At 43.9% G+C, this 22,457-nt stretch overlaps 1 protein-coding gene and 1 long non-coding RNA gene across 4 annotated transcripts in view; one reads left to right on the forward strand and one right to left on the reverse strand.

The window, feature by feature from the left end:
- The window catches only part of LOC130294848 (uncharacterized), a 51,835-nt gene that overhangs the window by 5,470 nt on the left and 23,908 nt on the right, over nt 1-22,457 (reverse strand). Inside the window, exon 2 of one of the 3 annotated variants that reach the window (XR_008848638.1) lies at nt 20,043-20,124. The exons of the other annotated variants lie outside the window; for them this stretch is intronic. This is a non-coding gene — a long non-coding RNA (uncharacterized LOC130294848). The remainder of the gene's footprint in view (nt 1-20,042; nt 20,125-22,457) is intronic. 3 annotated transcript variants of the gene reach the window in all.
- On the forward strand, nt 9,217-16,228 carry ZBTB1 (zinc finger and BTB domain containing 1). The gene is made up of 2 exons (XM_056544926.1): nt 9,217-9,734; nt 13,393-16,228. The coding sequence occupies exon 2, from the start codon at nt 13,410-13,412 to the stop codon at nt 15,465-15,467; it is 2,058 nt and encodes a 685-aa protein (XP_056400901.1). The 5' UTR covers nt 9,217-9,734; nt 13,393-13,409; the 3' UTR covers nt 15,468-16,228.

A 22,457-nucleotide genomic window follows, 5' to 3' on the forward strand; every position in this document is an offset into this window, starting at 1 on the left:
GGAGCATAGGTTAAGAGTAGTACAGAACATGTAGTACCACCCTGTACTGTAAGGAGGCGCTACCAGACAGCCAGTCAGTGCATGCACTTCAGTAATACAAGGGGTTAACCAGTGTAATGCCCATTCTAATTGGTCAGTTCTTCCAGCCATTGACATGTTTCACAGATCTGGACTTTCCGTAGCATTGTATGTCGAGTCTGGTTTCAGGTTACAATGGTCCATAAAAGACAATTGTATGTTGAAACTATTGTATGTTGAGGCCATTGTAAGTCGAGGGATCACTGTATTTCCATAATGTAGAAAAATTATTTTCTTCTCCAGTAGCAAGAGTCAAGAAAGCATTCCCATGCCCCTGAAGTGCTGAGGGCCGGAAGGCCTCCTCACTACTCCCATCCCTGTCCCTACTTGATTGACAGTCACCTAGAAGCTGAGCCCTAATTCCACATCTCGCACCTGCGCACAATTTGTATGCACAGTGACGTAATGAGATTTGGAACAAGGTTGCTGCTGCTGTAATACACTCCAGATTTCCCCAAGTGAGAACATTTTAACAAAAATCCTGTAGTCAGATGATTCTGCATGTATTCAAATAAAATAACTATTGAAGCATATAGATATTCAATTTTTTTTATGTCTCTTTCACACTATGATGTGTCCCTCTGAAACATTTGGCAGTCACCATTTGTTACAGATCTTCATGGGTGGCAGGTTATTATGCTGTATATGTGGGATATGTGTATTTGTAGAGATGAGCGAACTTACAGAACAATATGCTGAATCTGAAGCAGTCTGGAAAAGTCAGATCAGACATTTTGAGGGAAAGCAAAAATACTTTTTCTAGATATAATCGTTGATTCGTACAGTAAATTCACTTATCTCTAGTTAGGAGTACAGTGGGGCAAAAAAAGTATTTAGTCAGCTACCAATTGTGCAAGTTCTCCCACTTAAAAAGATGAGAGAGGCCTGTAATTTTCATCATAGGTATACCTCAACTATGAGAGACATAATGAGAAAAAAAATCCATAAAATCACATTGTCTGATTTCTAAAGAATTTATTTGCACATTATGGTGGAAAATAAGTATTTGGTCACCTACAAACAAGCAAGATTTCTGGCTTTCACAGACCGGTAACTTCTTCTTTAAGAGTCTCCTCTGCCCTCCACTCGTTACCTGTATTAGTGGCACCTGTTTGAACTTGTTATCAGTATAAAAGACACCTGTCCACAACCTCAGTCACACTGCAAACTCCTCTATGGCCAAGACTAAAGAGCTGTCGAAGAACACCAGAAACAAAATTGTAGACCTAAACCAGAATGGAAAGACTCAATCTGCAATAGGCAAGCAGCCTTGTGTGAAGAAATCAACTGTGGGAGAAATTATTTGAAAATGGAAGACATACAAGACCACTGATAATCTCCCTCGATCTGGGACTCCACACAAGATCTCACCCCATTTTGTCAAAATGATCACAAGAACGGTGAGCAAAAATCCCAGAGCCACACGGGGGGACCTAGTGAAAGACCTGCAGGGAGCTGTGACCAAAGTAACAAAGGCTACTAGCAGTAACATACTACGCTGCCAGGGACTCAAATCATGCAGTGTGAGATGCGTCCCCCTGCTTAAGCCAGTACATATCTGGGCCCATCTGAAGTTTGCTAGAGAGCATTTGGATCATCCATCCAGAAGAGTATTGGGAGAATGTCATATGGTCAGATGAAACCAAAGTAGAACTTTTTAGTAAAAACTCAACTCGTCGTGTTTGGAGGAGAAAGAATGCTGAGTTGCATCCAAAGAACACCATACTTACTGTAAAGCATGGGGGTGGAAACATCATGCTTTGGGGCTGTTTTTCTGCTAAGGGACCAGAACTACTCATCCATGCAAAGGAAAGAATGAATGGGGCCATGTATCATAAGATTTTGAGTGAAAACCTCCTTCCCTCAGCAAGGGAATGGAACATGAAACGGGGCTGGGTCTTCCAGCATGACAATGATCCAAAACACACCGCCTGGACAATGAAGGAGTGGCTTCGTAAGAAGGATTTTGAGGTCCTGAAGTAACGTAGCCAGTCTCCAGATCTCAACCCCATAGAAAACCTTTGGAGAGAGATGAAAGTCTGTGTTGCCCAGCGACAGCCCCCCAAAAAATCACTGCTCTAGAGGGGATCTGCATGGAGGAATGGGCCAAAATACCAGCAACAGTGTGTGAAAACCTTGTGAAGACTTACAGAAAACGCTTGGGTATGTAACAAAGTATTGAGATGAACTTTTATTATTGACCAAATACTTATTTTCCACCATCATTTGCAAAAAGATATCTTTAAAAATCAGACAGTCATATTATGGATTTTTTTTCCTCATTACGTCTCTCATAGTTAAGGTATACCTATGATGAAAATTACAGGCCTCTCATCTTTTTAAGTGGGAGAACTTGCACAATTGGTGGCTGACTAAATACTTTTTTGCCCCACTGTATCTATAAATATGATGTTATGATGTCAATCCTGAAGAGTCGTTATAGAAATATTTCCTATGTGACAACAGGATAACTAAACAATTTATCTTATTAATGAAACTCCTGACACTAGATGGAACAGAGCCTTTTTTTCATTTATAAAGTACGAATGTGATGCCACATTTTGGTGGGGTTATGTCCATTACTTTTGGTTAGTACCAAGTTGTATATTTATTTGGGGGGATTTATCATTGTAGCAGATCTTTGTGCAATGGGTGAAAAAGTTGCAAACTTTTTGCACATCTCATTTACACTCATTCAAGAAAACAGCCAGCGTGTAGTGCGGCATGGTTAGCTTTTTGAAGTGGTCAGTGATTTTTCAACTGCAACTTTTTTAAATTGTTGCCAAATTTTTTTCACAATCTCACGACAGCCTGGACCACACTGAGCCACTTTGCTATTTATGAAGAACCTGATAAATGTGGGGAAAGTACACATGACGTACGCACAGGCAAACAAGGGTAAAAAGAACTTGTTTCATAGACCATTGTAAATTCCCCCATCATGTATAGTTACTTTAGTTACATTGTTACTGATCTAAGTTTTTTAATTTGAGATTTCATTATGATTTTGACTTGTAATTTTTTGACTGTATTCAGGATCAGATCTGCTGTGGTCCATCTTGTACCAGGCAAGGCTGATTTTACCATACAGCTGGGTTCACACTACAGAATTTCCAAGCGTTAGTCCATTTTGAAATTCTACTCGGAAATTCCGATGGAGCAGATTTCCATAGCTGGCAACAGGATTCTGCTGCACAGTGCACACTATGGAATTTTAGCAGATTCCGCTGAAGAAGAATGGACAAGACCGTTTTTTGGCAGCTGAATTTCAGTGTGAGCCTAGCCTAAGAATCCAAGTAAAATAAGCCTGCCATGTTACAAAGGTATGCCTGATATTTGAGACCCCCAACGATCTCTAGAACTTAGACCTGTCTCTCAGCGCTGACAGCACACGCTCCATTCATTGTCTATAATGCCAGAGATACCTCAGAGTGCATCACTTGGGTATCTTCGGCGTTCCCAAAGACCATTCATGGTGTGCGAGCCGACCCCATGCTCCATGCAGCATAGAATACCAGTTTAAGGCTGGGTTCACACCACGTTTTTGCAATACAGTTCAGGTTTTTAAATGAAAAACAGATTCCTCAAAACCGGACTAAACTGTATCAAAATGTGTGTACAAATTTTAACCCGTATACAGTTTGAAAAATGATGTCCGGTTGCATCCATTTTTTAAGAAAAGAACTATACGTTTTTAACTTTTCACTCCATTATGAATGAAGTCAGTGGCGTTGCGACCCGGGTGCGGGGGGTGCGGCCCGCACCGGGTGACACCAACCTAATGGGGTGACACCAAGACGCTCCGCAGCACCCCCCCCCCCCCCCCATCTGTGCCCGACCGGCCTCCCATCCGTCAGCACCGCCCCCCCCCCCTGCGCTGTGTGTGCGGTGCGCCCGTCCGTCAGCAACCCCCCCCCCTTTCACCTGCACTGTGCGCCCGTCCGTCATTACCCCCCTCACCTTCACCAGCACTGTGCCCGGCCTCCGCTCCCATGTCTGCGCCGGCCTGACGTCACACCGCATGGCCGCGCAGGAGGACATCAGTTACGTCACTCGCAGGGCGCCAGGAGAGAAGGAGCGCTGCGCTGGATGGGTGAGTGTGTGTGTCTGTCTCTCTGTCTGTCTCTATCTATGTTTGTGTGTGTGACTCTGTGTGTGTGACTGTGTGTGACTGTGTGTGTATGTGACTGTGTGACTCTGTGTGTGTGTGTGACTCTGTGTGTGTCTGTCTGTGAGTGTGTGTCTCTCTGACTGTGTGTTTGTGTGTGTGTCTTTCTGTGTTGTATGTGTTTTTTGTTTGTGTGTGTGTGTGGGGGGGGTTGAACCAGCGATCTATTGTGGGAAGACTTTGACCCATTGTGGGGAACCTGCAAGGGAACCTGCGGCCTAATGTGGGGAAACTACTACCTAATGTGGGGAGTCTATGCTACTTAATGTGGGGAATTTGTGCTATCAAATGTGGGGAGTCTATGCTACCTTATGTGGGGAATCTGTGCTACCGAATATGGGGAATCTGTTCTACCTAATGTGGGGAATCTGTGCTACCTAATGTGGGGAATCTGTGCTACCTAATGTGGGGAATCTGTGCTACCTAATGTGGGGAAATTGCTACCTAATGTGGGGTAACTGGTACCTACCTAATGTGGGGGAACTGGTACCAAATGTGGGGAATCTATGCTACCTAATGTGGGGAAACTGCTACCTACATAATGTGGGGGAACTGCTGCCTACCTAATGCTCCCCCCTGGCAGTAGCACCCTCATCATCCACCAGCAACAGCCCCCCCCCCCCAGCAGCACCTCCATCAGCAGATCCTGATGGTGGATGATGGCGGTGCTCCTGCCAGGAGGGTGATCCTGCCGATGGATGATGGGGGTGATACTGCCAGGGGGGATGGCCAGTAGCACCCTCATCATCCTCCAGCAACACCCCCCCAGTAGTAGCACCCCCATCATCCACTAGCAACACCACCAATACCTCCCTCCTGTGGTAATAGCATCAGCTAACGGATGTTGAGGGGTGTTACTGCGGTTGTGGTATTATATTCAGAGGGTGCACTGTATGGCAACGTTATATTCAGAGGGCGCAGTTTGTGGTAGTATTATATTCAGAGAGCGCAGTGGGTGGTAGTATTATATTCAGAGGGCGCAGTTTGTGGTAGTGTTATATTCAGAGAGCGCTGTGTGTGGTAGTATTATATTCAGAGGGCGCAGTTTGTGGTAGTATTATATTCAGAGAGCGCAGTGTGTGGTAGTGTTATATTCAGAGAGCGCTGTGTGTGGTAGTATTATATTCAGAGGGCGCAGTTTATGGTAGTGTTATATTCAGAGAGCGCTGTGTGTGGTAGTATTATATTCAGAGGGCGCAGTTTGTGGTAGTGTTATATTCAGAGAGCGCTGTGTGTGGTAGTATTATATTCAGAGGGCGCAGTTTGTGGTAGTGTTATATTCAGAGAGCGCTGTGTGTGGTAGTATTATATGCAGAGGGCGCAGTTTGTGGTAGTGTTATATTCAGAGAGCGCTGTGTGTGGTAGTATTATATTCAGAGGGCGCAGTGGGTGGTAGTATTATATTCAGAGGGCGCAGTTTGTGGTAGTATTATATTCAGAGGGCGCAGTTTGTGGTAGTATTATTAGAGATGAGCGAACTTACAGTAAATTCGATTCGTCACGAACTTCTCGGCTCGGCAGTTGATGACTTATCCTGCGTAAATTAGTTCAGCCTTCAGGTGCTCCGGTGGACTGGAAAAGGTGGATACAGTCCTAGGAAAAAGTCTCCTAGGACTGTATCCACCTTTTTCAGCCCACCGGAGCACCTGAAAGCTGAACTAATTTATGCAGGAAAAGCCATCAACTGCCGAGCCGAGAAGTTTGTGACGAGTTGAATTTACTGTAGTTTGCTCATCTCTAAGTATTATATTCAGAGGGCGCAGTGGGTGGTAGTATTATATTCTGAGGGTACAGTATGTGGCGGTATTATATTCAGGGGTACAGTATGTGGCGGTATTATATTCAGGGGTACAGTATGTGGCAGATTTATATTCAGAGGGTACAGTATGTGGCAGATTTATATTCAGAGGGTACAGTATGTGGCAGATTTATATTCAGAGGGCGCAGTTTGTGGTAGTATTATATTCAGAGGGTACAGTATGTGGTAGTATATTCAGTGGGTACAGTGTGTGGCAGTATTATATTCAGGGGTACAGTATGTGGCAGATTTATATTCAGAGGGTACAGTATGTGTTGGTATTATATTCAGAATGTACAGTGTGTGGTAGTATTATATTCAGTGGGTACGGTGTATGGAAGGTTTATAATCAAAGAGTATAGTGTATAGTAGTATTATATTTAGAGGATACAGTGTCTGGCAGGTTTATAATAATACTTGTTTTCATATAGAGGATGAGAATGCGCTGACATAGTGAGGAGATGTCTGGGCATCACATTCTACAGACAGAAGTTTTAGTTGGAACAAGTCCAGGCGGTATGTACCATCTGAATTAGATAAGGAAAGACTATAGAGAAGACGTCACCTGTAGTCACTGATATCATTGTACATTCTCCTCTCTATGTCCTATCAGAGCTGTAGTCGCTTGTCAGTTATACAGTTAGGTCAGTGAAACTACAACTCCCAGCATAACCTCACCACTGCTCAAAGGGGTACTCTACTGGAAAACATTTTTTTTAATCAGCTGGTGCTACAAAGTTAAACAGATTTATAAATTACTTCTATTTAAAAATCTTAATCCTTCCAGTACTTATTAGCTGCTGTATAAGCGATTCACAGGAAGTTATTTTCTTTTTTAATTTCTTTTCTGTCTGACCACAGTGCTCTGTGCTGACACCTCTGTCCATGTCATGAACTGTCCATAGTAGGAGCAAATCCCCATAGCAAACCTATCCTGCTCTGGACAGTTCCTGACATGGACAGAGGTGTCAGCAAATAGCACTGTGGTCAGACTGGAAAGAACTACACAACTTCCTGTGGAGCATAGACCAGCTTATAAGTACTGTAAGTATTAAGATTTTAAATAGAAGTAATTTAAAAATCTGTTTAACTTTCTGGTACCAGTTGATATAAAAGTAAATGTTTTCCAGTGGAGTATCCCTTTAAGTAATTCTGGGAGCTGTATATTTCAATGGTGAAAACTTCTTTAACACTTTCCTATTCTGTGGCAACTGGTATATCTGATTATTATACTGGAATTTCTCACAATGCGCTACACCAGTGGTGTCTGTCACAACAGGCTAAAAACTTACTGGGGGGAGGGGGTAGGTATGGGGGTGACACCATTTTCTACCGCACCGGGTGACACCAACCCTAGCAACGCCACTGAATGAAGTTTCACTTGTTTGGTTGAAATTCCAAGAAAAAACATTCGGTCAAAAGTCAAAAACCGTATGGTGCAAACCGGATGGGACCGTACGCACATACGGTTCTGTATAGTTCCCATTAACTCCCATGTAAAAAAAAAATAAAAATGTATTTGGTTTCAATATATTTTTTCACCCGGACCAAAAACTGTAGTAGGCTACGGTTTTGGGCACGGGAAAAAAAAAAACAGACAAAACCGTATAGGATGCAAAACGGACACAACCTGATGCATCGGTTCAATGCATACGGTTTTCAAATTGAAAACGTATACGGCAACTGTATTGCAAAAACATGTGAACCCAGCCTAATGCATGTTTACTGTATATGTGAAACATATGGTGAAAATGTAGCTACATCTGTATTGTGATCCCTCTCCATTAATTGCAGTTGGTGTTTCCATCTGCAGAATAAATAAAAGTGCTGCACTTTTAAAATACAGTGACCCCTCGACTTATGATGGCCTCGACATATGATCATTTCAACATATGATGGCCTCTCAGAGCCCATCATATGTTGAAGGTAGCATCGACATATGATGCTGCTGTGTGTCGGGGCCATCGTACAAACAGCTATCTGACAGCGCTGACAACTTCAGCAACTGACAGATAGTTGTTTAATGTGCCCCGTGTGCCCCTTTCTGCCTCCTGTTACTCACATGCTGTCCTGCTAACTCCCGCAGGCTTCCACTGTGAGCTCCGTGTAAGCCCCGCCCCCCCAGTGCCGCCATAGCCAATAGTCTGTAGCATCTTGCTGCAGGCATCCAATGAGCTGCTGGCTGCCCTCCCCTTCCTTTCCTATAGAGCTGTAGTCGGCAGGATCGTAATGGAGGACATTCTGTCCCCCCTGAAGGTATTTAAAGAACTGTACAGTACTGTATGCGATGTCACACATCACATACAATACATATACACACTATACACCCCATACATCAATGTTTCCCTATCAGTGTGCCTCCAGCTGTTGCAAAACTATAACTCCCAGCATGCCCAGACAGTCAATGGCTGTACATGCATGCTGGGAGTTGTAGTTGTGCAACAGCTGGAGGCACCCTGGTTTGTTAAACACTCCCCATACTCCCATAGAGATATGTATTCAACATACAATGGTTCCAAGGCCCCAGAACCAATTACCATTTTTACATAGACATATGTAATCGACATATGATGGTTTCAACATATGATGGTTCTCCTGGAACCAATTAATATCATATTTTGAGGGACCACTGTAATTGTAATTGGATTTTTATAGTCTTTTTTTTTTTTTTTACTGTTATCGACCATAAATTCAATCATATTTTTTTCTCTGTGTGTGAAAATACCCTCACAGTCCTCAAGAAACGGATGCATTACAGGGGGCAGAATACGCATATGAGAAGGCGTCCTTATGGTCAGTTCACATGTGCGTATTTTTGCTGCAGATCTGCTGCATATTTTATTGCCCATTGACTTTGATGGGGGAGATTTATTAAACTGTGTGAGGGGAAAAAGTGGAGTGATTTCCCCACAGCAACCAATCACAGCTCAGCTAACAAGCTCTGGTAAAGTGAAAGCTGAGCTGTGATTGGTCACTGTGGGGAAATCACTCCACTTTTTTTCTCACACAGTTTAATAAATCTCCCCCAATGGATAGAAAAATCTGCTGAAGCAAATCTGCAGCAGAAAATACGCACATGTGAACAAGCCCTTACAATCATACATTAGGTAGCTGCCATTCATGCTCCCTCCAATCCAGCATTCCCAAACCTGTGGCTCTTCAGCTGCTGCAAAACTACACCTCCCATCATCTCCTGACAGACTATGTCCAGCAAATGCAATAATGATCCTGTGGCTCTCCCCCTACGTCAAAACTACAACTTCCTGCATATCCTGAGAGCCTTCGCCTGCAAGGACATGATGGGAGTCGTAGTTATGCAACAGCGAGGGAGCCACAGTTTGCGGAGCACTGCAGTAGTGGCCATTTCCCGTCCAGTATCTACAGTAGGTGTAACATGTTTGTGTCCTGCAGGGGGCGTCCGCTACCAGTGCAGACATAGACGGAAGAAGCTCTGCGTAGCCTCCCCTTCCCCTCAATGCTCTCGGGGCAGCGAGGGAATCGGTGATCGAGTCACAGATCGGGGGGTCATCGTCGGCAGGAATTCGGGGATTCGTGCTGGAGGGGGGCGGCTCCCCCATTCGCTACCATCACCGTTTACATCCGCTGACATTACACGGGCTGCCAGCTTGTCCAGCTGGGTCTTGTAGTCCTACCACAGCCATATTTACAGCGGCCGGGCCCGACAGCAGGGTGAGTGGTGAACATGACACTTCCTGCCCGATCACCGGATACATGTGCAGGCATTGATGGCGTATAAGTGTTCTGTGTACACGGGATGGGAGGGGGGTCACTGTGTCCTCCGTGCACTTGTGTTTAATGCGCGTTTTAGACACAGGCATGCTGTCACTATCACGATAGGCGGCTACTGTCAGGATAGATAAGGCTAGTTCTCGGGTTACAGTTTTGATTGACAGGCCGTGGCCACCAGCTACTTGCAACTCATAGGAGCTCTGCTATTGGCTGTCTGGGGGACGTCATGTGATGACAGCACCCATAGGAGGGGGGGGGGAGTAGTGCATCCTCTAGTGACGTCAGGTCAGGCTGTCCATGTGTAGGGAGTTCATGCTGCACTGGACATTGTATTATTCTGGATCATCCTCATATAAAGCCGCTTTCACACTACACAATGCTCAGTTTTAAAGATCCATTATAATGACCCGTTAACAAATCCATTAAAAATGGACGTTATTTTGTGACAGGAGAAAGTGTGCATGCACTGTTTCTCCCATTACTTGCTCCCGTCACAAAATAACGTCTGTTATTAACGTCTGTAATGGGCTATGACGGGTTAAAACGGGTAATGTAAAAATCCCATAGACTATAATGGGATTTTGTAACGGCGGTTTAACGTCCGTTTTTAATGGATTTGTTAACGGGTCATTATAATGGATCTTTAAAACTGAGCATTCTAGAATATTCTATGTACTAGCCTTCCTACCATGCTGTCACTTCTCATCTCAGGGACCAGATGTATAAGGGGCTGGATATTTCTGCACTGTGATTTTGTACTACCCTAAATGGGAACACCGCATGCAACAAGCTGGATGTGTAGCCCCCGACATCCCCTCCATGGCTGAGACTGTCAACCAGTTCAAAAAGAATTGCATGCAACCATTGCTTTAGGTCAGTGGTCTCACACTGTGGTCCTCCAGATGTTGCAAAACTTCAACTCTCAGCATGCCCGGACAGCCAACGGCTGTCCAGGCATGCTGGGAGTTGAAGTTTTGCAGCATCTGGAGTAGGGATCGACCGATTATCGGTTTGGCCGACGTTATCGGCCGATATTCACGATTTTGGACTTTATCGGTATCGGCAATTACCTTGCAGATAATCCGATAATGCACCGCCCGCACCGGCCACCACTGCCGCACCCCCACCACCACCGCCCGCCACACCGCACCCCCCACCACCGCACAACCGCACCCACCACCACCCCGGCCAGAGGCCACCGCTGCCCCATTGCCTCCCCCATCCCCGGTTTTATAATTACCTGTTCCCGGGGCCCGGACTACTTCTGGCTCCTGCGGCGTCCTTACGCTGTGCGCTGCACAATGACGAGTGACGTCCTCAATGCGATGTCACCGTCAGTGCGCACAGTGACAGCTCAGGAGGACGCCGCAGCCAGAAGTAGCGCGGACCCCGGTAACAGGTAATTATAAAACCAGGAATGGGGGAGGCAATGGGGCAGCGGCAGTCTCTGGCCGGGGCGGTGCGGTGGGGGGTGCTAGGACCCCAGGACAGGCAGGTCTCTGGCACCGCAAAAGCCTCTGCAGTTCATTGATTTAACGCGCCCGCTTTAAATCAATGATCTGCAGCGGTGTTGTGTTGCCCGGGGGGGGGTATACCGGAATATTGGTATAAGTTATCAGCTATCGGCCCTAACCTCCACAGAGTATCGGTATTGGATAGGGGATAAGATGTTTTTGCCCAGAATACCTCTTAATAGAAGTTACAAATACAGCTATGCTATTACTATGCCATATACCCAACTACCATTAAGTAGGGCTGAAACGACTGATCGATTAATCAGCAACTAATCGGTTATGAAGATAATTGTCAACTATTTTCATACTATATTAATCGGCTGGTCGACTAGTTGGTCCGCCAATTTCCAAAGTTCACATACCGATTATCACCATGTATGCATGTATGTAACTGCTGCACTCGGCAGCCTGCAAGTCCAACGCATATGATCTGCTTCCTGCAGCCCATTTTTGCAACTGTCATTCCGTGGCCGGACTCGCATTAGTTGCAAAGAGGAGATGTAGAAAGTGGTACATCATGTGTGCTGGGCCTCCCTCTTCACAAAATAGGCTGCTGGGGGCACGAAGTATGGACAATCATGGAATGTGCTGCCCCTGCTTTCTGGCCAAAGGTAAGAAACAGGGAGAGGGGGATATCTCTTATAAGAGAAAAAAAAGAAAATTGTATGTAAAATAATTATTATACAGTTACACTTACAATGACCTCAACATACAATGGTTTCAACATACAATTTTAACTTGAAACCAGACTCAACATACAATGCTACAGAACGTGTCAATTGCTGGAAGAACTGACCAATTAGAATGGGCATTCACTGGTAAAACACCCGTATTGCACTGACTGGCTGTCTGGTAGCGCCCACTACAGTACAGGGAGGTACTAAATGTTCTGTACTACTCTACTTGTGCCAGGGATAGCTGGGGGCAGCTCCATTTTACTTTTTTTGGGACACTGTGTGTACTGTAAAGGACCCTGAAGAATCTCCTGTCCTCTATTTAGACAGTGATTACAGCTCCCAGCAGATCTTTCTTAATTTTATATATAAGGACTTGCTTTATCTGTATTAGTTATCTACTTATTTTTCTTTAATCCTCACTTTTTCCTTTTTTTTTATGACATTTTGGGGCTTCAGAACCAATTACCAGGTTTCCATAGAGTTATGGTCTCAACATACAATGGTTTCAACATACAATGGTTGTCCTGGAACCGATTAACATTGTAACTTGAGGGACCACTGTACATATTTCATATTTAAATATACCGTAATAAAAAGCTCCCCCTCTCAGCTTTCGCAGAACTCAGCTTCTACCCTACTCCACAAACTCGCTGTCACACATTGTATCCCTTAGGCTAGGTATCCACATAGTTTTTTTTTTTTTCAGGTGTTTTTTTTAAAACTGTCACTGCACTTTTTGAGCCAAAGTCAGAAGTGGATCCAGCAGGAAGAAGAAGTATAAGTCCTCCCTTTTTATTACCCATTCTTTGTGAATACATTTCCAGCTTTGGCTCATTAACTGCAGTGGCAATTTAAAAAACGCCAGAAAAAACCCGTGTGAAAACCTAGCCTTACACAAAACACACAGATGATCTCCTGTCTGATCCCCTCCCCTCATTAATTCCCTCCCTAATGTTACTCACAAGTGTTCTTCTTCTACATCATTGTTTTGTTTTTTTATCCGATTAGTTAATTAATTGAAAAAATAATCGATTCTGAAAATAATCATTAGTTGTAGCCCTAATGGCGAGGCAGAGTTGGAAGGCCACACATTAGACATTTAGCCAAAATAAGTGACTTTTTTTTTTATGTTTAAGGCTTTGTTCATGTGTGTCAAGGCTCTGTTCTGAGTCTTCATCAAAGATTCTTCTCATGAAAACAGCAGACACTGTGATATAACCTGATAGACCCTATTGTAAGCCATTGGTGTCTATTGGGTGCAGGTGTTGTACGATGGAATGGTCTTTCAATATGATGATGCAAGTATAAGCTAGCATGATTCAGCTACTCTTCTTCTGTATTATATAAACACTATCTTTCACTCTGTTATAAAGTTATGTAACTTTTTTTCTTTATTTTTTCTTAAAGGAATCACTGGAACAATCATGATGGGCAAATCAAGCCACTGTAGTTATGTGCTTCAGCAGCTTTACAACCAGAGAGAATGGGGTTTTTTGTGTGACTGCTGTATCTCCATCAATGACACCTACTTCCAAGCCCACAAGGCTGTCCTGGCCGCCTGCAGCTCTTATTTTAAGATGATGTTCATAAATCATCAACACACTATGGCGCAGATAAACCTTACCAACACCAAGATCAGTGCTGAATGTTTTGACCTGATATTACAGTTCATGTACTTGGGTAAGATCCTTAAAGCCCCTGAAAATTTTGAACAATTGAAGCATGCCATGAGTTACTTGCAGCTCTATGTTATCCCTGATTGCCTTGAAGACATACAGGAAAGTGATGCTTCCATGAAATGTTCCTCTTCCGCATCAAGTAGCTTGAGTAGTAAAATGGTTTTTGGTGTCCGTATGTATGAGGAACCCAAGGCAAAAAGCAGAGAAGAGCCAAGCAGGTGGCCATCGGAGCCTTTATTACCTGTAAATGCAGTTCCTGACAGGCAGCCTGAACAAAGTGTGCCTCTTGCAGTGCGTAAGCAAATGCAGAACATCTGCAAGAAAACTCCTTCCCCCAAAATGTCCAACACAAGAGATCGTGGGAGCAGACGCTTTGGACGCAGTTATACTTGTGAAAGCTGCGGCTTCGCATTCAGTTGTGAAAAACTTCTCGAAGAGCACTCTCAGACCTGCACCAATAGGCATTTCTTCCAAAATAGAGAACACTCTAGTAATGATCAAAGCCAGAGCGGGAGTGAATCGCCAGTCTCAAAGTTTTCTCCAAGCCAAGACAACTTGCATAAAGCAGACTCAAGTCAATGTGTGGAGGCATCTGTGTCTTCTGAAGGCACAAAAAAATCATCTCTCACTGTAGACCAAATTAAAAGTGAAACCATAGACACTACTGAGAAAACCCCAGTAATTATTAAGATCGAATCCGATGAGAACTCCATTGTGGAAATGGAAGATATTAATATTGTGAAAATTTCGGCTAAAGATTATTTTGAGTCTTCTGACCTTGATGACTTGGATGAGGACACAGATGAGGCACTTGGCTACTACATTGGTGAACAATATAAAAGTTCAAATGAGAAATCTTTACAGCAAGCTTTGGTTAGCTGTAAAAAAGATGTCCGCTTTTTGGATCAGGATGGTGCAGAGACCAGTGAGGCTTCATGTGATATGTCATGTGAACTGTGTGGTGCTACCGTCACTGAGCATGACCTCTCCTCCCATTATCTGTCTCAACATATAGAAAATATATGTGCCTGTGGCAAATGTGGACAAATTCTTGTGAAAGGTAGACAACTTCAGGAACATGCCCAAAGATGCGGAGAATCTCAAGAGCGTCTTGAGAGGAACATCGATGAGAGAGTACACTTTGAAGATGGCATTGAGGAGTCTTCAGGAATGGGAGAGGTGCTAGCAGACATGTGGGATGATTTAAGTGAAGGGGGCATTGGTACGACCAAACAGATTTATAAACATTCCTCTTGCCCTTATCGCTGTCCTAACTGCGGGCAACGTTTTGAGGGAGAAAACCTGGTGGTAGAACACATGTCTCAGTGTGTGGACCATGAAGTCTTCAGAAGCGCAATTTCTGATGATAATGAAAAAGATCATCGGCGAAAACATTTCTGTGACATTTGCGGCAAGGGCTTCTTCCAGCGCTGTCACTTACGGGAACATTATACTGTACACACCAAGGAGAAACAGTTCTCATGCCAAATATGTGGGAAGCAGTTTTTACGGGAGCGCCAGTTGAGGCTGCACAATGACATGCACACAGGCATGGCTAGATATATTTGCACACTTTGCGACCAAGGAAATTTTCGTAAGCATGACCATGTTCGCCACATGATCTCCCATTTATCACCAGGAGAAACCATCTGTCAAGTGTGCTTTCAGATCTTCTCGAATAATGAACTTCTAGAGCAGCATATGGATACTCATCTGTATAACTGTGGAGTCTGTGGTGCAAAATTTAACTTAAGGAAAGATATGAGGGCGCACTACAACGCCAAGCATTTTAAAAAAGTCTAGACTTTCAAAAAGTTACCTGTATGGCAAAGAAACCAAAGGTCTAAAAATGTATGCAGGACCTGGGAATCCTGCACATCTATCCTGTTTTTTTTAGATATATGTTTTTGTTGGTAGAGTGAGGCTGCATTTCTAAGTTAAACAGTTTACCTGTAAAATGTATCTGATAACATTATAGTTTTTATATGTATTTTATTTTTTTTACTTTTGCTTTCTTCATTATTCATATTTGAAAACCTATCTCAGAAACCAATTGTATGTAAAAACAATAGAATGTATAGCAACTGCCTTTATGCCCCTTATATACATATATATATACAGCATGACTTCTTGCCCTGTTTGCTGGTGTGTATAATTACTGTGAAGCATAGCACCTTTTATAGTATTTTTACGCTGTTTGTTCCAATAGTGCTTTTAATCTAAGGCATCCTTTTTGGTATAAGAAGTATACATGGATATGTCTGTTTCTATATCATCTTGAGAAGTTACATAACTTAGTTTGGAGAAACAAGTGCAATTAAAAGTTAATAAGGATTTCTATTTAGATCAGGTTAGGGTTTAACTGTGGTGCAGTAAATTATAGGCATACTATGGGTTGTGCAACATGACAAGTTTTTAAAGATCAAAGAGAATCCCACTGGTATCGGTTTTCCTGGAGTTTTCCTTCACATAGTTTGTCCACCTTGGCTGTATTTGCTCACATGACTGAAGGTGATCTTCTGGATCCTCTTGGATATGTTCAGGTGAAGCCTTTATATTCAATACTGAAAATTATACTACAATATAGAGTCATCATTTACATGCGTATTACTGCTATATTATATTGACAGTCATGTATGACCCTGTAGTTTACCCAGTATAATATGCAAAACTGCAGAGGATGAAAATCAAAGTATAGTACAAGCACTGGATAAACATCTTACAATAGAAAAAGAAAAGAGAGGCACAGTGCTGAGACTTGTCCATGGGTGCTCAGTTTTTAAAACCTGACCAAAGGTCTATGATCAGGCTAAGTTCACATTGCCACAATGGACTCCACCGGGTCTCGATGAATCCCTTTGACTTGAATGGGGTCTGTCGGGGATCCGGCAATTTACCAGAGTTTACTGGAGAAAAAAATAATGCTTGAACTAGGGCAGGGCGATATGACCAAATGTGTTTATCACGGTATTTTTTTAACTTTTGGCGGTTCCACGGTATATAACGGTATTTCCTAGCCCCCCATATGAATTATCAGCCCACATCCCCATCGGGGTAAATACTCACATATCACCCGCATGCGCTGCCCTCTTCGTCTTGATTGTTGCGGCCGCCGGCGCTGATACTCTCTATGCTGTGCGGTATCCCTATGCCCGGGCTGCAAAAGGTAAACAAAATAAACTTTAAAGCACCTACGTCGGCTTTACGTTGGGGACAGGATTGTCGGAGAGCTGTCAGCCTATCACCGGCCGCAGCGATGTTCCGCCTCAGCCGGTTATAGGCTGAGCCCACTGTCAAGTAAGAAGCCGGCTTCTTACATGACAGTGGGCTCAGCCTATCATTGGCCGAGGCGGAACATCGCTGCGGCTAGTGATAGGCTGACAGCTCTCCGACGTTCCCGTCCCCAGGAAACAAGTGAGGCAGCTACCGGACCAACGGGAGGTGAGTTAAAGCTTATTTTGCAGCCCGGGCATAGCGTACAGTATAGAGCAGTGGTCTCCAACCTGCGGACCTCCAGATGTTGCAAAACTACAACTCCCAGCATCTGTCCGGGCATGCTGGGAGTTGTAGTTTTGCAATATCTGGAGGTCCGCAGGTTGGAGACCACTGGTATAGAGTGTCAGCGCCCGGCAGCCACAACAAACAGGACGAGGAGGGCAGCGCATGCGGGTGACATGTGAGTAGTACTCTGATGGGGACAGCGCTGGGCTGAGCTAATAATTAATTGGGGTGCAGAACAGCAGCTAATGATTAATTGGGGGGCAGAACTCGCGGGTCACATAGGATTAGTTCCCCGATGTGGGGACAGCGTGCTGCGGCTGATAGCTCATTAATTCCCGAAGGGGATGTGCCAAACTGGTATTGCGGTATGGGTCACGCCCCCTCCCGTAGGCTTGCATTGAGGGGCGGAGCGTGACGTCACACGGGGGCGGAGGTGTGACGTCACACGCCGCCGGTAATCAGACCCGGAGCGAACACGCTCCGGGGACTGATTACAAACGGGGTGCCGTGTGCAAGATCACGGGGGTCCCCAGCGGCGGGACACCCACGATAAGGCATCTTATCCCCTATCCTTTGGATAGGAGATAAGATGTCTAAGCACCGGAGAACCTCTTTAACTAAACTCTCGTCATTCCAACAGACTTGCCAACGGAGCTCCATATAACAGAGCCCGACGGCAATGTGAATGAGCCCTTATCCAACAAAAGAAGAAGTGGAAAGCTGCACCCCAATTCAAGCATGATAACTGTGAAGTTAATTTGTCCATCTGGTTAACAGCTCTTGAAATCGGAGTGCCATTTTCCATTTCTACATTTGTTGACTATGCACCTTAGATAGTCCAGCTGACAGTTTTTCTTCCTGCCCACACCATAAACCTTGTTTGGCCAAATGTGCATATTTGTAATGGGAGAGGCGAATAATAACAATCCAACATGCCCAATCCTTTTCTTATATGTGTATAGAGTTTTTTGGTATACAGATGTATATGTCAGACATGTTGCCTAAATAAAAAAGAGCGGAAAGCATTGCCAGTGATATACCATCATCTGATCTATGCTATTAGTTATCTCAAACAATCAAAGTGACCACAGCTTTGTATGTAGTTTATCCAGACATGTGCACTGCTGTAGTTTGAACAGCAGAGGGAGCTTAGATAGTCAGATTCTCTGTATACGGCCGTAATACGGTTCATTATATTTGGTCTGTGTCTTACCCGTATGTTTATTTATCGAAAGGAAACAGATCCCCTAAAGGGAAGCAGGAACATCTTTCCTGTGCTGGTATTTACTCCCTTAAGCTGGGTTTACATATGTCCGGCTCAGTGAACCCAGCTTAAAACCCAGATATGTGTGAAGGTAGGGCCTTACAAGACAAGCTGTCCTGAACCAAAATGGGTCTGATGCTTCTGAAAAAATATCAACCTAATACAGTTGGGAAAGCAATGAATCCCAGGATGCGTACAATCGTCAATCTATATGGGGTATATATGCATTTTAAAATTGAGCAGGATTTCCTCTTTACATTTTACATGCTACCTATCTCCCTCACAGAGCAGCATCATGGAGGATATTAAAGAAGTTTTCTGAGCAAAGTTGATTTATGGCTTATCCTCAGGTATATTGGTCCTACTGAGTTACTGCAGCTCAACTCCCATTACAATGAATAAGACCTGAATAAGGGCTGCAGAAACTGTCATACCCTTTTAGATATTGATAACCTATTCTGAGAAAAAGCCATCGGTCAGTTTTGCTGGAAACCCCCTTTAATTAGCAGTAATAAGCAGTGTCGTGAATTCAGGGGAGTCAGTAGAATGCTTACTAGAAGCATCAGCATCCATCTCTGTCTGCAACTGCTCCCTCCTTCCCTCTCCATAGGCTTCCATTGGCACCTGCTGTAATCTGATCCCTCAGTGAAGTTGAACATCTGTCTCCTTTCTGCCTCCCGTGTATACATTTTTTAAGTAAATTAGAAGACAGAGAAGGGGACAGGAGGAGTCTGGTAAGAGGAATAGAGTTTTCAGTAATGAGATATATAGTACAATTAGTTTTTTCATACTATACTATTAATGAAAAGCTGTTTATTGGAGGAATACTCCACTAAATGTAGACCCCCAAATGTATTAACCTAGGTGTAGCTATGCTACATACAATGACAGCTGGTATAGGATACAACAAAATACAAGCAGATGTTTTCCACCTAATTAAATTAATTAACAATGGTTTATTGTGGTGTTAAAAAAATAAAACCTGTACAAATCACGTTGGTGTTGGCATTTTTAATGTATTCAAAAATTGAAGGTCTCACTCTAGAGAGGCAGTGTGAGGAGCTAACTGACAACACTCAGGGCCCCTGACCAAAAAAAAAAAAAAGCAAAGGCCCCCTGCGAGGCTCCACCACTGGTCACACTTCTGCCATGCCCCTATTCCACCCAAATGCCTCCACCATCCCTCCACACAAAATAAACTAAAATGTGTGTGTGTGTGTATATATATATATATATATATATATGAAACACTTTATCGTAGGTAAAATACATTTCCATGACCAATAATACCAGTATATTTACACAATAACTGGATAATACCGCCATACTGTGCAGAATAAAACCACTATACACAGACCAGTATACTCTACAGGATCTGTATACTATATAAGTGATTATATACGGTGCCCATATAGTGGTAGATACCAGCTATGCAGAGATCTGTATACAATATAAGTGATTATATACAGGACCATATAGCGGGAGATACCAGCTGTACAGAGATCTGTATACCATATAAGTGATTATATACAGGACCATATGGCGGTAGATATCAGCTGTACACAGGATCTTATACACCATAGAAATGATTACAGTTACATCTAGGGACTCACAATTACATATTTTCTGATCGGCGGCGTTATCTTTCCTTTTCTTCTGCGTCTGGATCAGACAGCCATGACGATCTCTTAACATCTGCAGGACAAACATGTTAGACATTTTTCCAGTGCCCGACCCTCCTCTACATAATCTTTCCATCTATAGGCCTCTGTTATAAAGCCCTCCTTGGTTTCCTGCATGGTAAAAGGCAAGTAGGTAGGTAACTAGGTAAGTAGATCAGGAAGCCAGATATGTAGGTATGTGACTAGGTAGGTAGAAAGGCATGTAGGTAGGTGGCTAGCTAGGTAGTTAGGCAGCCATGTATAAAGGGCAGGTATGTACATAAATATGTAGTTAGGTAGCCAGTAAATCCCCCAGATAGCTGTCCCCTGTATGAAAACCCCCCAATGTAGGTAGTATATAGCCCCCCTTGTTAGTTTGGTAGTTTGTCCCCATTTTAGCTAGGCAGGAACATAGAAGTCCCCCACAGCAGGTACAGGCAGCAGCGTTCCCCCACAGCAGGTACAGGCAGCAGCGTTCCCCCACAGTAGGTACAGGAAGGTCAGCAGAGTTCCCCCACAATAGGTACAGGCAGCAGAGTTCCCTCACAGTTACAGGCAGCATTGTCCCCCACAGTAGGTACAGTCAGCAGAGTTCCCCCACATTAGGTACAGTCAGCATTGTCCCCCCACAGTAGGTACAGGAAGCATTGTCCCACACCGTAGGTACAGACAGCATTGTCCCCCAACAGATACAGGCAGCATTGTCCCCCACAATAGGTACAGGCAGCATTGTCCCCCACAGTAGGTACAGGCAGCATTGTCCCCCCAGTAGGTACAGGCAGTACTGTCCCCCACAATAGGTACAGGCAGCATTGTCCCCCACAAAAGGTACAGGCAGCATTGTTTTTGCTCATCTGTATGTGTCCCATGCAGCGATCTCTTCAGCAGGGGCATGCATCTTCTATCCTCCACAATGCAGGCGCCAATGAGTGACATCATCGCCACCTGCACTGCGTGCTGTGTGGGGGCAGAGGTCACGTCTCCTCTTTGCGTCAGCCACACATACAGCAGAAAGGAGCGCTGTCTGCTGGGGATCCAGGACGAGTGGCGGGCCCTTTACCTGGCCAGGCCATTGGACCATGTCCGAACGCCCCTGGGCAGTGCCACTCGCTCTGCACAGTTTGGTGTAAAGAGACACAGCTCGGGTTGCCATATGTCATCCAGCATATGGTGGAACAGCGTGACAAAGATCTTTAAGAGCTTAGGCATGAACACCAATGATGTGCACTTCTCCCAGCTCGTTCTCCTGATGTGTGTGTGTGTGTGTCTCAGCACTTAGACACTTTTATTTTTTTTTCTGCAGATGGTTTTAAACAGTTTAGTAAATTACTTCCACAGAAAGTTCTTTTCTTTTTAAATTTCCTTTCTGTGTGACCACAGTGCTCTCTTCTGACATCTCTGGACAGTTCCCAAAATGGACAGAGGTGTCAGCAGAGAGCACTGTGGTCAGACAGAAAGGAAATTCAAAAAGAAAAATAACTTCATGTGGAGCATACAGCAGCTGAGAAGTACTGGAAGGATTAAGATTTTTAAATAGAAGTAATGTACAAATCTGTTTAATTTTCTGGCACCAGTTGATAAAAATTTTTTTTTCCAGTGGAGTACCCTTTTAACCCCTTAAGGCATGCAGCTCATTTTCACCTTAAGCACACAGCCCTGAAAATTGGACCACTGTCACTTTAAGCATTAATAACTCTGGGATGCTCTTACTTTTCATTCTGATTCAGAGATTGTTTTTTCGTGACATATTCTGCTTTATGTTAGTGGTAAATTTTTGTCGATAATTGCATCATTTATTGGTGAAAAATGTGAAAATTTGATGAAAAATTTTAACATTTTTCACAACATTTTCAAAATCTGAATTTTTCAGGGACCAGTTCAGCTTTGAAGTGGATTTGAGGGGACTTCATATTAGAAATGCCCCATAAATTACTCCATTATAAAAACTGCACACCTCAAAGTATTCAAAATGACATTCAGTAAGTGTGTTAACCCTTTAGGTGTTTCACAGGAATAGCAGCAAAGTGAAGGAGAAAATTCAAAATCTTAATTTTTTCGCTAAAATGCTGGTTTTCCCAGAATTTTACATTTTTACAAGGGGTAATAGGAGAAAAAGCCCCCCAAAAATGTGTAACCCCATTTCCTCTGAGTATGGGAATACCCCATGTGTGGACGTCAAGTGCTCTGATGGCGAACTACAATGCTCAGAAAAGAAGGTGCGCCATTGAGCTTTTGGAGAGAGAATTTGGTTGGAATAGAAGTCGGGGGCCTTGTGCATTTACAAAGCCCACCGTGGTGCCAGAACAGTGGACCCCCCCCCCCCCCCCACATGTGACCCAATTTTGGAAACTACACCCCTCACAGAAT

The sequence above is a fragment of the Hyla sarda genome, chromosome 11, assembly GCF_029499605.1.
Source record: "Hyla sarda isolate aHylSar1 chromosome 11, aHylSar1.hap1, whole genome shotgun sequence".
In the NCBI taxonomy this organism is placed as follows: domain Eukaryota; kingdom Metazoa; phylum Chordata; class Amphibia; order Anura; family Hylidae; genus Hyla; species Hyla sarda.